The sequence below is a fragment of the Mauremys mutica genome, chromosome 8, assembly GCF_020497125.1.
Source record: "Mauremys mutica isolate MM-2020 ecotype Southern chromosome 8, ASM2049712v1, whole genome shotgun sequence".
NCBI lineage: Eukaryota > Metazoa > Chordata > Testudines > Geoemydidae > Mauremys > Mauremys mutica.
Genome location: NC_059079.1, coordinates 81,883,470 through 81,895,995, shown reverse-complemented (window position 1 = coordinate 81,895,995; position 12,526 = coordinate 81,883,470). Strand labels below are relative to the sequence as shown.

The following is a 12,526-nucleotide window of genomic DNA, read 5'->3' as shown; positions in this document are numbered from 1 at the left end:
CTACTAAAATAATAAAGGGAAAGCAGCATTTTTCTTCTGCAAAGTAAAGTTTCAAAGCTGTATTAAATGTCAATGTTCAGTTGTAAACTTTTGAAAGAACCACCAAAATGTTTTGTTCAGAGTTACAAACAGCTCAGAGTTATGAACAACCTCCATTCTCATAACTCTGAGGTTCTACTGTAAATTTAATTCAGCTCTTTTCATCATGATATCGTGGTGCTGATTAGGTAGAAAAACCAGCAGAGATACCAATCTGGTAGTGAAATACCAAGTCCCATCCAGTTTCCTTACCATCACAGGTGAAGTCCTGTATGGCCACATCTTGAATCGGAATCTCCTTTAAGAAAGAGGGTTTCTGGCAACGTGGATTTCCGCTAACAATTCTCCTTTTCCTCAGCCATTTCCCCAGCCATGCCAGGTGGCAATTACAATTAAAGGGATTAGACAGCAAATTACTGAAAGAGAATCAAAACAAAAACACATTGAACATGGTCAGCTACTACAGACATTAAGTGACTAGCAAAAGCCCATATATTCAGAGCTCAAGGATTGCACTCAAGGCTCTGCCCCTTATTCTCAGTGAGAGCCTGGCCAATTCACTTAGGCTTGTTCTACACAGAAATTTTGTACCAGTATAACTGTCTGTAAGGGGTGTGTGTTTTATACTGATACAGTTCTAGTGAGGATGCGGTTATATCGGTATTACATTGATATAACTTATTCCCTTTCCCTTAAGGAAATAAACTATATTGGTATAAGCACATTTATACTGGCATAACTGTGGCCACACTGGAGAAAAAGGGCATGTACCACTTTACCACAGCCTTTGTGTATAGATAAGCCCTTGATGTGAGTGAGTTTACTCATCTAGAAAAGGCTGTGATAGTTAACTGCCTTACAGCTATTGTGAGATACACACCATATCTTGTAACTGCTTCTGAAATATCTTTCAAATGCAGTCCAACTGTTGTAGCACGGCATGTGGCTATGCTAGCATTGTAACAATTCGTGATAAGAGAGCATTGGATGGACTGCCTAAGAGGGGTAAATGTATATCACAGTTTGGGCTAACAGTTTTTAGAAAAAGAATCCCTATGTACTCCAAATATCAACAATCATGCTGTCAAGCAAGATTCCTGAGGAACTGTGGGTAACAGCTGTCTTTTTAAACACATCTGTATCTCTAATACCATTGCTGAAGTCACTGTAGGCATAACCTTAGTTCTTAGTTCTCAAAATATCTCTTAAAGATTTCTGGAACCTTTGGATGAAAGCTGCTACATGTAAGATGGTGTTATATTTAACACATTCATCAGCCTAGTTCTAGGATAATTGGAAAAAGAACTGAGAGAGTCTTGAAAGAAGATAAATGCTACCTGAGACTACAGCTAATACATTGAAATGTCTATACTTTGTGTTTGTGTTGTTTTAAGCTCAACAGCAGACTAAGAGAAGAGGGTGATGTTCCATCTGATGTATGAAAAGCAGCAGTGGCTTCAAGTTTTTGAAAGACATCCCCAAGGAAGGAGAATGAACATGGGGCTTACCACTATCCCCCAAAATGTCAAATGAGGGGCTCAAAATGAAAGCTAGGGAATCCTCAGGGCCCCCAGTGAACCATGATAATTTGTGAGTGGGCAGGAGATCTCCAGCAAGACAGCAGGAATTTTAAGGCCCAAATGAATGCAGCATCTCTTGTCCACCCAGCAAGTGTGTGATATGGAGATGCTGGAGGTGTTTGATATCCTACATGCTCTTAAAAATCTGATGTCCCAGTCAAATAAAGCTATATCAAGGTTTCATCCAGTTAATCGTCCTTCAGATTGCTATGGAATCTTATAAAAAACATCTGAGTGAACTGTGAGGAAAACGAATAATCATACCACTGCCCAAACTATATAGTTTTGGGCCAACACCACATACCCACAATATGGTTTACAGCCACTCTTAGAAAATTGGCTAACATTTTTAGTAAAAAACACCCCAATGGTAGCAATAACCCAGAGCAATGAGTGTGTAATTACAAGTTGGCCTAGCACAGACTATTGAAATTTATAGTTAGAGTAAAAAAGGCAGAAGGGAACTCGGCACAATGTGGTTCAACTACCAAAACCCCCCAACTTTCTTTGTCTCCACTATGACTCCACTAACCACTTCATTGTCAATAAAGAGGACTCAAAATGAAGAGGAAAGGAGCAAGTTTCAGAGTCAAAAAGTCATAAGCAAACATCTTTTCTCAGGTGAAAACAGGCACTGAAAGCATCAATGTATTTCTAGTTATTTTCATACTAAATTGTTTTCCCATTTTCTTACATCCATAATAGGACCACAGACAGGATGTCCTGTATATTTTCAAAATGGACTTACTTTGGCACAAACAATGCTTCCATGAACCAAATGTTTAAACCTCCAAAGGCAGGGCAGCCAGTGCTTCACAGGCCATTTGCTATATTGCCCGTAAGAGACTTGAGTCATGTTCACACATACATCCAAAGAACAAAACACTCCACAATTAGTAGCAGATTATATGTATATACAATGAGTTTCTTGAAGAAAAGGCTATATTGAACTTAAAGAATATTTCACACATCTACAGCATCTTTATTCTGGGCATCTCCAAGAGCTTCATAAATACGAGTTTAATCCAAACCCTCTTATGAAGGTGATTATTGTCTCCACTTTACAGATGAATAAACTACATCAAAGAAGGATTAGTGGAATAACCCTGGGTCCCAGTGATTCAGCAGATGATCAGGGAAGAGAACCCAGGTTTTCTGACCTCTCCTAGTGCCAGGTTCTAACTTATTAAACACCATTTCTCACAAACGAGACCATCTTTACTGTCAGACTCATGAAGCTGTACTGATTTCTGGCTCTATGGCTTTCTAATCAAGAAATAAAAGGTGAAAATAGAGAAAACATAAAAAAGTAACCTTACTCTTTTATTCACATTTCAGGATTTATACTTTATACACCTTTAACTTACTGAATCCACGGCAAAGATCTCTTTAGTGTAGAGTTTTGCTACATGGAAAAAAATATTATAACTCAATTATAAGGCTCTGAAACTGTCATTTTTATTAATGTGGAGCAGTATTTTAATACACAAGCAGTCCTAATGTTTCCAACAGAACTACTTGTGTAGTAAGGCTCTGCTAGTATGAGTGGCATGAACTGGGTCCTAAGGGATCATTGAGTCTGCTCATTCATATTGTTGAAATTTATCAGCTGTTTTTTGATTCACATCCAGTTCAGTTTTTCAGACCTCCACTGCGATCCATAAGAACAGAAGAACAGAAGAATTGCCATACTGGGTCAGACTAAAGGTCCATCCACCACAGTATCCTGTCTACCAACAGTGACCAATGCCAGGTGTCCCAGAAGGAGTGAACCTAACAGGTAATGATCAAATGATCTCTCTCCTGCCATCCATCTCCACCCTCTGACAAACAGAGGCTAGGGACACCATTCCTTACCCATCCTGGCTAATAGCCATTAATGGACTTAACCTCCATGAATTTATCTAGCTCTCTTTTAAACAGTTATAGTCCTAGCCTTCCCCTCAGGCAAGGAGTTCCACAGGTTGACTGTGCACTATGTGAAGAAGAGCTTCCTGTTATTTGTTTTAAACCTGCTGCCTATTAATTTCATTTGGTGACCCCTAGTTCTTGTATTATGGGAATAAGTAAATAACTTTTCCTTATCCACTTTCTCCACATCACTCATGAATTTATATACCTCTATCATATTCCCTGTTAGTCTCCTCTTTTCCAAGATGAAAAGTCCTAGCCTCTTTAATCTCTCCTCATATGGGACCTGTTCCAAACCCCTAATCATTTTAGTTGCCCTTCTCTGAAACTTTTCTAATGCCAGTATATCTTTATTGAGATGAGGAGACCACATCTGTACACAGTATTCAAGATGTGGTTGTACCATGGATTTATATAAGGGCAATACGATATTCTCTGTCTTATTCGCTATCCTTTTTTTAATGATTCCTAACATCCTGTTTGCTTTTTTGACTGCCACCGCACAAGTGCGTGGACGTCTTTAGAGAACTATCCACGATGACTCCAAGAACTCTTTCCTGATTAGTTGTAGCTAAATTAGCCCACATCATACTGTATGTATAGTTGGGGTTATTTTTTCCAATGTGCATTACTTTGCATTTATCCACATTAAATTTCATTTGCCATTTTGTTGCCCAATCACTTAGTTTTGTGAGATCTTTTTGAAGATCTTCACAGTCTGCTTTGGTCGTAACTATCTTGAGCAATTTAGTATCATCTGCAAACTTTGCCACCTCACTGTTTACCCCTTTTTCCTGATCATTTATGAATAAGTTGAATAGGATTGGACCTAGGACTGACCCTTGGGGAACACTAGTTACCCCTCTCCATTCTGAAATTTACCATTTATTCCTACCCTTTGTTCCCTGTTTTTTAACCGGTTCTCAATCCATGAAAGGATCTTCCTTCTTATCCCATCACAAATTAATTTACGTAAGATCCCTTGAGGGACTTTGTCCACATGTTTGTTGACCCCTTCAAAGAACTCTAATAGATTAGTAAGACATGATTTCCCTTTACAGAAACCATGTTGACTTTTGCCCAATAATTTATGTTCTTCTATGTTTCCGACAATTTTATTCTTTACTATTGTTTCAACTGATTTGCCCGGTATTGACGTTAGACTTACCAGTGTGTAATTGCCGGGATCACCTCTAGAATTCTTTTAAAATATTGGTTACATTAGCTATCTTCCAGTCATTGGGCACAGAAGCTGATTTAAAGGACAGGTTATAAACCCTAGTTAATAGTTCCACAATTTCACATTTGAGTTCTTTCAGAACTCTTGGGTGAATGCCATCTGGTCCCAGTGACTTGTTACTGTTAAGTTTATCAATTAATTCCAAAACCTCCTTTAGTGACACTTCAATCTGTGACAATTCCTCAGATTCAGAATAATAGAATCAGAATATCAGGGTTGGAAGGGACTTCAGGAGGTCATCTAGTCCAACCCCCTGCTCAAAGCAGGACCAATCCCCAACTAAATCATCCCAGCCAGGGCTTTGTCAAGCCTGACCTTAAAAACCTCTAAGGAAGGAAATTACTGTGTCCAGTTTTGGGCCCCCTACTACAAGAAGGATGTGGAAAAATTGGAGAGAGTCTAGTGGAGGGCAACAAAAATGATTAGGGGGTTGGAGCACATGACTTATGAGGAGAGGCTGAGGGAACTGGGATTATTTAGTCTCCAGAAGAGAAGAATGAGGGGGGATTTGATAGCTGCTTTCAACTACCTGAAAGGGTGTTCCAAAGAGGATGGAGCTAGACTGTTCTCAGTGGTAACAGATGACAGAACAAGGAGTAATTGTCTCAAGTTGCAGTGGGGGAGGTTTAGGTTTGTCACTGACAAAGGATAGCTCAGGTTTGGGAATCTCCCTAACATCCTCAGTCGTGAAGACTGAAGCAAAGAATTCATTTAGTTTCTTCGCAATGACTTTATCGTCTTTAAGTGCTCCTTTTGTATCTCGATCGTCCAGGGGCCCCACTGGTTCTTTAGCAGGCTTCCTGCTCCTGATCTACTTAAAAAAATTATCACCTTTTGAGTTTTTGGCTAGCTGTTCTTCAAACTCCTTTTTGGCTTTCCTTATTACATGTTTACACTTAATTTGGCAGTGTTTATTATACTCCTTTCTATTTACCTCACTAGGATCTGACATCCACTTTTTAAAAGATACCTTTTTATCTCTCACTGCTTCTTTTACATGGTTGTTAAGCCATGGTGGCTCTTTTTTAGTTCTTTTACTGTGTTTTTTAATTTGGGGTATACATTGAAATTGGGCCTCTATTATGGTGTCTTTGAAAAGTGTCCATGCAGCTTGCAGGGATTTCACTCTAGTCACTGTACCTTTTAATTTCTGTTTAACTAACCTCCTCATTTTTGCATAGTTCCCCTTTCTGAAATTAAATGGCACAGTGTTGGGCTCAGGGGTTGTTTGTTCTGTATCATGAGAAAACAGCCATCATTCTTAAGGGTGCTCTTTAAAGAAATTGAGAGAATAAAGCTAAATCAAACAAAAAATGAGGCTCATGACTTCAGAGTAACTGTTTAACAATCAAAGTTGGATGAACAGTAAAATAAAGAGAGCTTACCAGGAGGGATAATGCCCCTAGTGTGGATTGTTCTGATATAATACTATTTACCCTTTAGTATCTTATACACATTTCTCAGCATCTTAAACTCCTCTCTTGGTGGTTTTCCACAGTAGGATTTCTTGTTTTTTGGGGACACTGTCTTGCAGCCAAACAGATTTTACAAAGCATAACTTTAAGACCAATTCAGTGACAAGGACTCAGAGTGAGTCCTTAACACAATATTTTTCATGTGGTGGTATTGCCAGAACATATCGGGCACATCTGATGTACTGTAAGCACAGCGAGAGTATAATTATTATTACAATACAATCCAGTTAATTATGACAGAAGGGCAGGGATTGCAACAGTTAAGACTGCATAATAATATCTGTGCTAGCATCTGTTTTCAGCTGAATTTTGCCCCTTTGAGGAAGAAATGTTTCATACTTGGTCTCCACCAAAAGGACAGGTTATTAATTAATTATATTATATTATATTATATAAAAGGTAGAAGCTGGAGCAAAAATGGGTTAGCCAATTTTATCCAATGGAGACTAAATGCCTACTCCTATCATAGAAAGATTCTTGACTTTTTTTTAAACCTGGAATGGCTATGGTAGAAAGTTGAAAAACAGCATGACAAAAATAAGCCCTTCAGGAGGAGAAGTGTCTTTTTAAAAAAAATCAGATGTTGTATGTTCAAAGTACATTTTGCATGGGGGGAGGTTGTGTAAGCTCCTACCTTTTATGTTTTCTCTGTTTTGACCTTTTTATTTATGAATTAGGAGGCCCCTAGAGCTGAAGACCAGCACATCCATATTATATTCTCAGAAGTAAACTAGGGAAATGTGGCTTAGATGAAATTACTACAAGGTGCATGCACAACTGGCTGAAAGATCATTCTCAAAGAGAGGTTATCTTGATCTGATGTCAAACTGTGAGCGTATATCTAGTGGGGTTCTGCAGGGGTCACTCCTGGCTTAGTACTATTCAATATTTTCATGAATGACTTGGATAATGGAATAAAGAATATGCTTTTAAAATTTGCAGATGGCACCAAGCTGGGAGGGGTAGCAAGCACCATGGAGGACAGGTTTAGAATTCAAAATGACCTTGCAAATTAGAGAATATGTCTGAATTCAAGAAGATAAAATCCATTAAAGACAAGTGCAAAGTATTTCACTTAGGAAGAAAAAATCAAATGCACAACTGCAAAATCGGGAATAACTGGCTAGGTGGTAGTACTGCTGAAAAGGATCTGGGGTTATAGAGGACCACAAACTGAATATGAGTCATCAATGGGACGCAGCTGCAGAGAAAGCGAATACGATTCTGAGGTATATTAACAGAAGTGTTGTATGTAAGACACAGGAGGTAACCGTCCCGCTTTACTCGGCACTGGTGAGGCCCCAGCTGGAGTCGTGTATCCAGTTCTGGACACGACAATTTAAGAAGGATGTGGACACAGTGGAAAGAATCCAGAGGAGAGGAACTAAAATGATAAAAGGTTTAGAAAACCTGACCTATCAGGAAAGGCTGAAAATACTGGGCAAGTTTAGTTTTGAGAAAAGAAAACTGAGGAGCAATCTGATAACAGTCTTCCAATATGTTAAGGGCTGTTATAAAGAGGACAGTGATGAATTGTTCTCCTTTTCCACTGAAGATAGGACAAGAAGTAATGAGCTTAATCTGCAGCAAGGAAGATTTAGGTTACATATTTGGAAAAACTTTCTAACTATAAGGGTGGTTAAGCTCTGGAACAGACTTCCAAGGGAGGTCGTGGAGTCCGCATCATTGGATGCGTTTAAAAAAACAAGTTGGACAAATCCCTATTGGGGTGGTCTAGGTTTACTTGGTCCTGCCACAGAGCAGGGGGCTGGACTTCATGACTTTGAGATTCCTTCCATCCCTACATTTCTATCATTCTATGATTTGTCAGCTTCTGTGGGTAAGCTAGTGTCTAGAGAAAAGTAATGGGTTGAGGAAGGGTTTTAAATTTTCCCTACACATTTGGCAGGATATGGTGGGGCTGAGCAAGGTGTGCTGAAAGGGAGCGGGGGCTGAGGACATTCTTCAATTTCTGCAAGGTGATCCAAGCTCAGGGACCCTTTGGTCCCCTCTAGAGCGCACTGAAGTTAAAGAGACTCCACATGAGTGTGGAGGTCCAGCCATGCAGATCAGCTTGCAGGATCAAGAATAAGGTGCACAGGAGGAAGTTCCCCTCTTGGGCATTTTAGGAATTACATAGCTGGGGAAAGCATAAGGCAGCCCAACTCTGGCTTTGCCTGACCTAGCATTACACAGTTAAGTTTTCTCATGGTAAAATTCACCTCTGTTTACAGACAGTACATGGCCTCTTGGCACTTCATTGCCACATATAGGGCTTAAGTGACACAACTGCCTTGAACAGTCTCTCTGCTCAGGGGTGAATTTCACCCTTCATATAATTTCTGGTATGGGGAACATACATTCACATGTCACAGTAATCTAAGCAACTTTTGATAATTTCATTTAATTAATTTTATTTTAAAAAATAAACACTGTTATAAACTAACTTGGCACCATATTCAGAGGGCTGGAAACTGAATAGTGAGGCGGCGTCTCTTTTATGTGATTGCATGAAGTTAAATGTAACCCCTGGCTTCAAATTTTCCCATTTATTTTAAGTCTGAGATGGATCTGTTCCAAAACTCTGGATCCAAACACCCAGAAGACTGGCAAAGTCCAATAATCTGGTTCCAGTCCAAATTTTGTAATTCAAATATTCAAGTGTAACTTTTGTTTATGGAGGAAAATTGATAATGTTATTGCATAGTCTATAGTGGGAACAATGAGCAAATCTTTTCTTAATGTTACTTTCTGAGGAAGCACGGATTATTCATATGTAATGGTGCAATAAATATCATTCAATTAATTACACTTAATATTTTTCCAAATATACTGATCCTTTCCCTAATCCCTTTTGAGATATATTATATATTAGAAAACTAGATAGATATATTTTGGTACCAAAACAGCTCGAGCTGTTTCCAAGGAAACATGATGATGCCACTTGGCAGTACCATTAGGTCAATGAATCTAAGTATCACATGGAACAAAAGCTTCACTATGCAAAATTATTTCTGATGATAAGCAATTTGAAAGCCTGCAAGGGACAATAAATTGCAACAGTGTTAGGATGGAGTTTGACTGAGGCTATTAAAGTGGGCATTTTCAGATCACAAACAGTAATGTTTGACAGTTGAAATGCTATAAAATTAAATAATCAGATTTTCTATACCTACTGATAGTAATATAGCCACTCACATTGAAACAGGGCAATCAAGCTTTTAGCAAAGGTGGCTTATTAAAAGGTTTCAGTCAAAGATACAAGAATAATTTTTATAGAAGGGGTGGGCAGAGCCCTTGAAATAAGGAAGCAGCCAGTTAACCAGAAGTGTCTTTATTAAAATTTGCGAAGAGCTATGGAAGCTGAAATATTTAAAAGGAAAAGTTCCAAATTGCAGCCTGTCTTGATACTGTTATAATCAGCTGGGAAACACACTCTAAAATCTAGGCTGATATTTTAATATTGTGTAAGTGTGCCCTCTTAGCATGTTTAATTCATGCAAAACTCACTGTGGATAAACATGCTTGCCTAGGTATTAAAATACATGCATTAGGACTGGGCCTGCAGAACTGTATGCATACCTAAAAAGTGGGAACCTAAATATCTATTTATTTAACTTATCCCACTGGTAGTAAGAAATAATAAAAACCGCTATGCTTTTGCAATGACACAAAAAATAAATGTATCTGCTCCCTCTGCTGGAAACCATTCCTTTGAGTGCTATTTTCAGAACTGTATACTTTCGGATAATATTAAGGATAATGACTGTAAGCAAAAAGTAACAATGCTGCTTTTAATCTGGTGAATGACACAAAATATAGTTTCTCAAATAAAAAAATGGAAAGAAATGTTAGTTTATAAGTGGTTATTATATAAATGAATATAAAATGGAGTGGTTCATAGTTTTGTATTAATAAACGGAAAAAAAGTGAAACTTAAATACTGATTAATCTTCACAATTTAGGGTGAATAGGACAGTCAATGACCTGAACTCTCTAAGTCATGAAAGTAATATTTAATCTCTAGTAGCATCAGGATGCAGGCACAGCCAGCCATAATGGAATGCTGTTATGAAATACAGGTTGGGAAACAGTTCCTCATTTTTCATGTAAAGGTGCGACTACACTTATGGCGCCTGTAAAGTACAGAAACTGCACACTCTGCTAGAATAGGGATAAATAGCAGTGTAGATGGTAAGGTATGGTTTAGTTGAGGAGAGCAGAGTGCCCTGCACACCTGAACCCTATGGTAAATACCCTACACCAATGGCCAAGCAGTGCCTACCATGTCTACACTGCTATTTTTAGCCCGTGCAGATTACTGCAGCCTCTCCGCGCCAGAGACTTTCCCTGCTGCGCCCAGTAGCTCCCCACTGCCTTCCCCCACCAGAGCCTTTTACTGCCACGGGTAGTTACACACCACAGTGACAAGAGTGGATGCAGCCTGCCTTCACTGGCAGCGTGTAGCTATACATGTAGTGCCTGTACTCTACTCGCTGCCATAAGTGTAGACACGGCATGTATCTGAATGATATGACACCAAATCCAAAGTCCAGTGAAGTCGATGGGGCTCCTGCCATTGACTCGAATGGGCATTGGATCAAGCCCTATGTGAAAATCTGTCTGAGTGAACTTCCTAATTCAAACATGGATAGGAACACAATGCCCATCTTCCATGTTCAAAGTGACTACAAAAAGGCATTTTTATGCCAAAGCAGCTCAGTCAATTATCATCAGCTTTAACACACTGTCAGAGGCTGTGAAAATCTTTACGTGCAGCTAAAAAATACCCACAAAGGTGAAAAATTCTTTCCTGCCATTAAATATGACACAATCACAAATTACTCCCAGCCTTATTTGTGCAACCAATAACCCAGTGAACTGTGTAAACAAAGGGAAACATCAGCATTATTTGTTTATGTCTACACGGCACTTGAAATTGTGCTTGACCTAGGCTGCTAAAAATAGGAGTGTGGCCACCGTGGGCTAGCTTGGGCTAGCCACCTGAGTATATAGCCAGCGGGTTGGACAGGACTGCATTTGGGCAGCTACCTATGGCTATCCTGCTATTTTTAGCACGTTAGCTCTGCTCAAGGCAGCCTGTCTGTCTACCTGTGTTGGGAAACACTCTTCCAGCTGCTGTGTTGACATACCTTTTATTTGAGAGCATATGATGAGCTAGTTCCTTTCCTGACATTCAAGAGTAAGTAAATGAGGGATGGTTCCCTGTTCTGAGGTCACTTGTAATAGCAGAGAAGCACACAGAGATTAGGAAAAGGGAAACAGAGGGAACTGTTAAAAATTGAACAGATTCCCTGTAGACAGCATAGCAGAGGTGAGTTTTTGAGAGAGACTTAAAAGCAGACAGGGCATGATTCTTGGGGACTAGTTCAAGATCGTCACTCCATACATAGGGGATGCATGGAGGCAACTGCAAGAAGCAGGGGGAAAGGCAGACAAGGCTGGGAATGCTGGCAGCACAGAGAAGCACATGTGGAGTACTACATTTTGGAATGTATGGTTTGACCAATATAGAAGAATGAGCAATGCAAATGGTGACCAGTGAAAATGAATTCCACTATAGTTAGTGCCCTTGTCCTTCAATCTGCAGGGTGACTTTTAGGAGGGTTGTTTACCTCTCTCTCCCTCCTACCAAAGGGTGAGATGCCACAGCATGGACTGGCTGGTTGGGGAAAGGCTATTAACAAAATTGATAAAAATAAAGGAAGGAGCAACAAAACATTGCAAGACCTCTGCTCTGCTACACCCCTTCCCCTCAAAAAACAAACATATACATTATATTTAAAACAAGTAAACGCCACAGAGGTTACTTTCGAGCCAAAAAAAAATGCAATAGTAACAAAGAGTTTGTTTTGTTTGGATAGTTAGGGTGTATTTTCAGTGCAGAGTGGATGGGATTAAGTAGACAACTTTCATTAACAGTTGCGGCAGTTTCCCATTCACAGCTGGAAGCACAGACCAGACTCTCTCTCTCTATTTAACAATGTGTACTTGTATGAAAATAGATACACTAAGAAAGGAACCCAGAAAATATATAAGAAGAAAAGTCAGAAATATTATAGAAAAACCTTGAAAACTCTTTGTAAATGTTTAGGCTGGGATTTGCAAATTCCAATGGGAACTGAGCTCTCCTTCCTTTTAGGTTTAGATATTCATTTTATAGAACAACTTTTTGACATTTAGGTTTTTTTATTAAATTGAAAAAACAAAAACAAAAAGAACCCCAACCCTTTTCTCTGCCCTCTGTCTGTCCACACTGA

The 12,526-nt window shown here is 39.2% G+C and overlaps 1 protein-coding gene across 3 annotated transcripts in view; it reads right to left on the bottom strand.

Moving 5' to 3' along the window:
* SLIT3 (slit guidance ligand 3) overlaps positions 1 to 12,526 on the bottom strand; it is a 768,837-nt gene that overhangs the window by 159,070 nt on the left and 597,241 nt on the right. For all 3 annotated transcript variants that reach the window (XM_045026794.1, XM_045026795.1, XM_045026796.1), the window contains one exon: positions 292 to 455. In XM_045026794.1, coding sequence (XP_044882729.1) covers positions 292 to 455 — 164 coding nt within the window. The remainder of the gene's footprint in view (positions 1 to 291; positions 456 to 12,526) is intronic.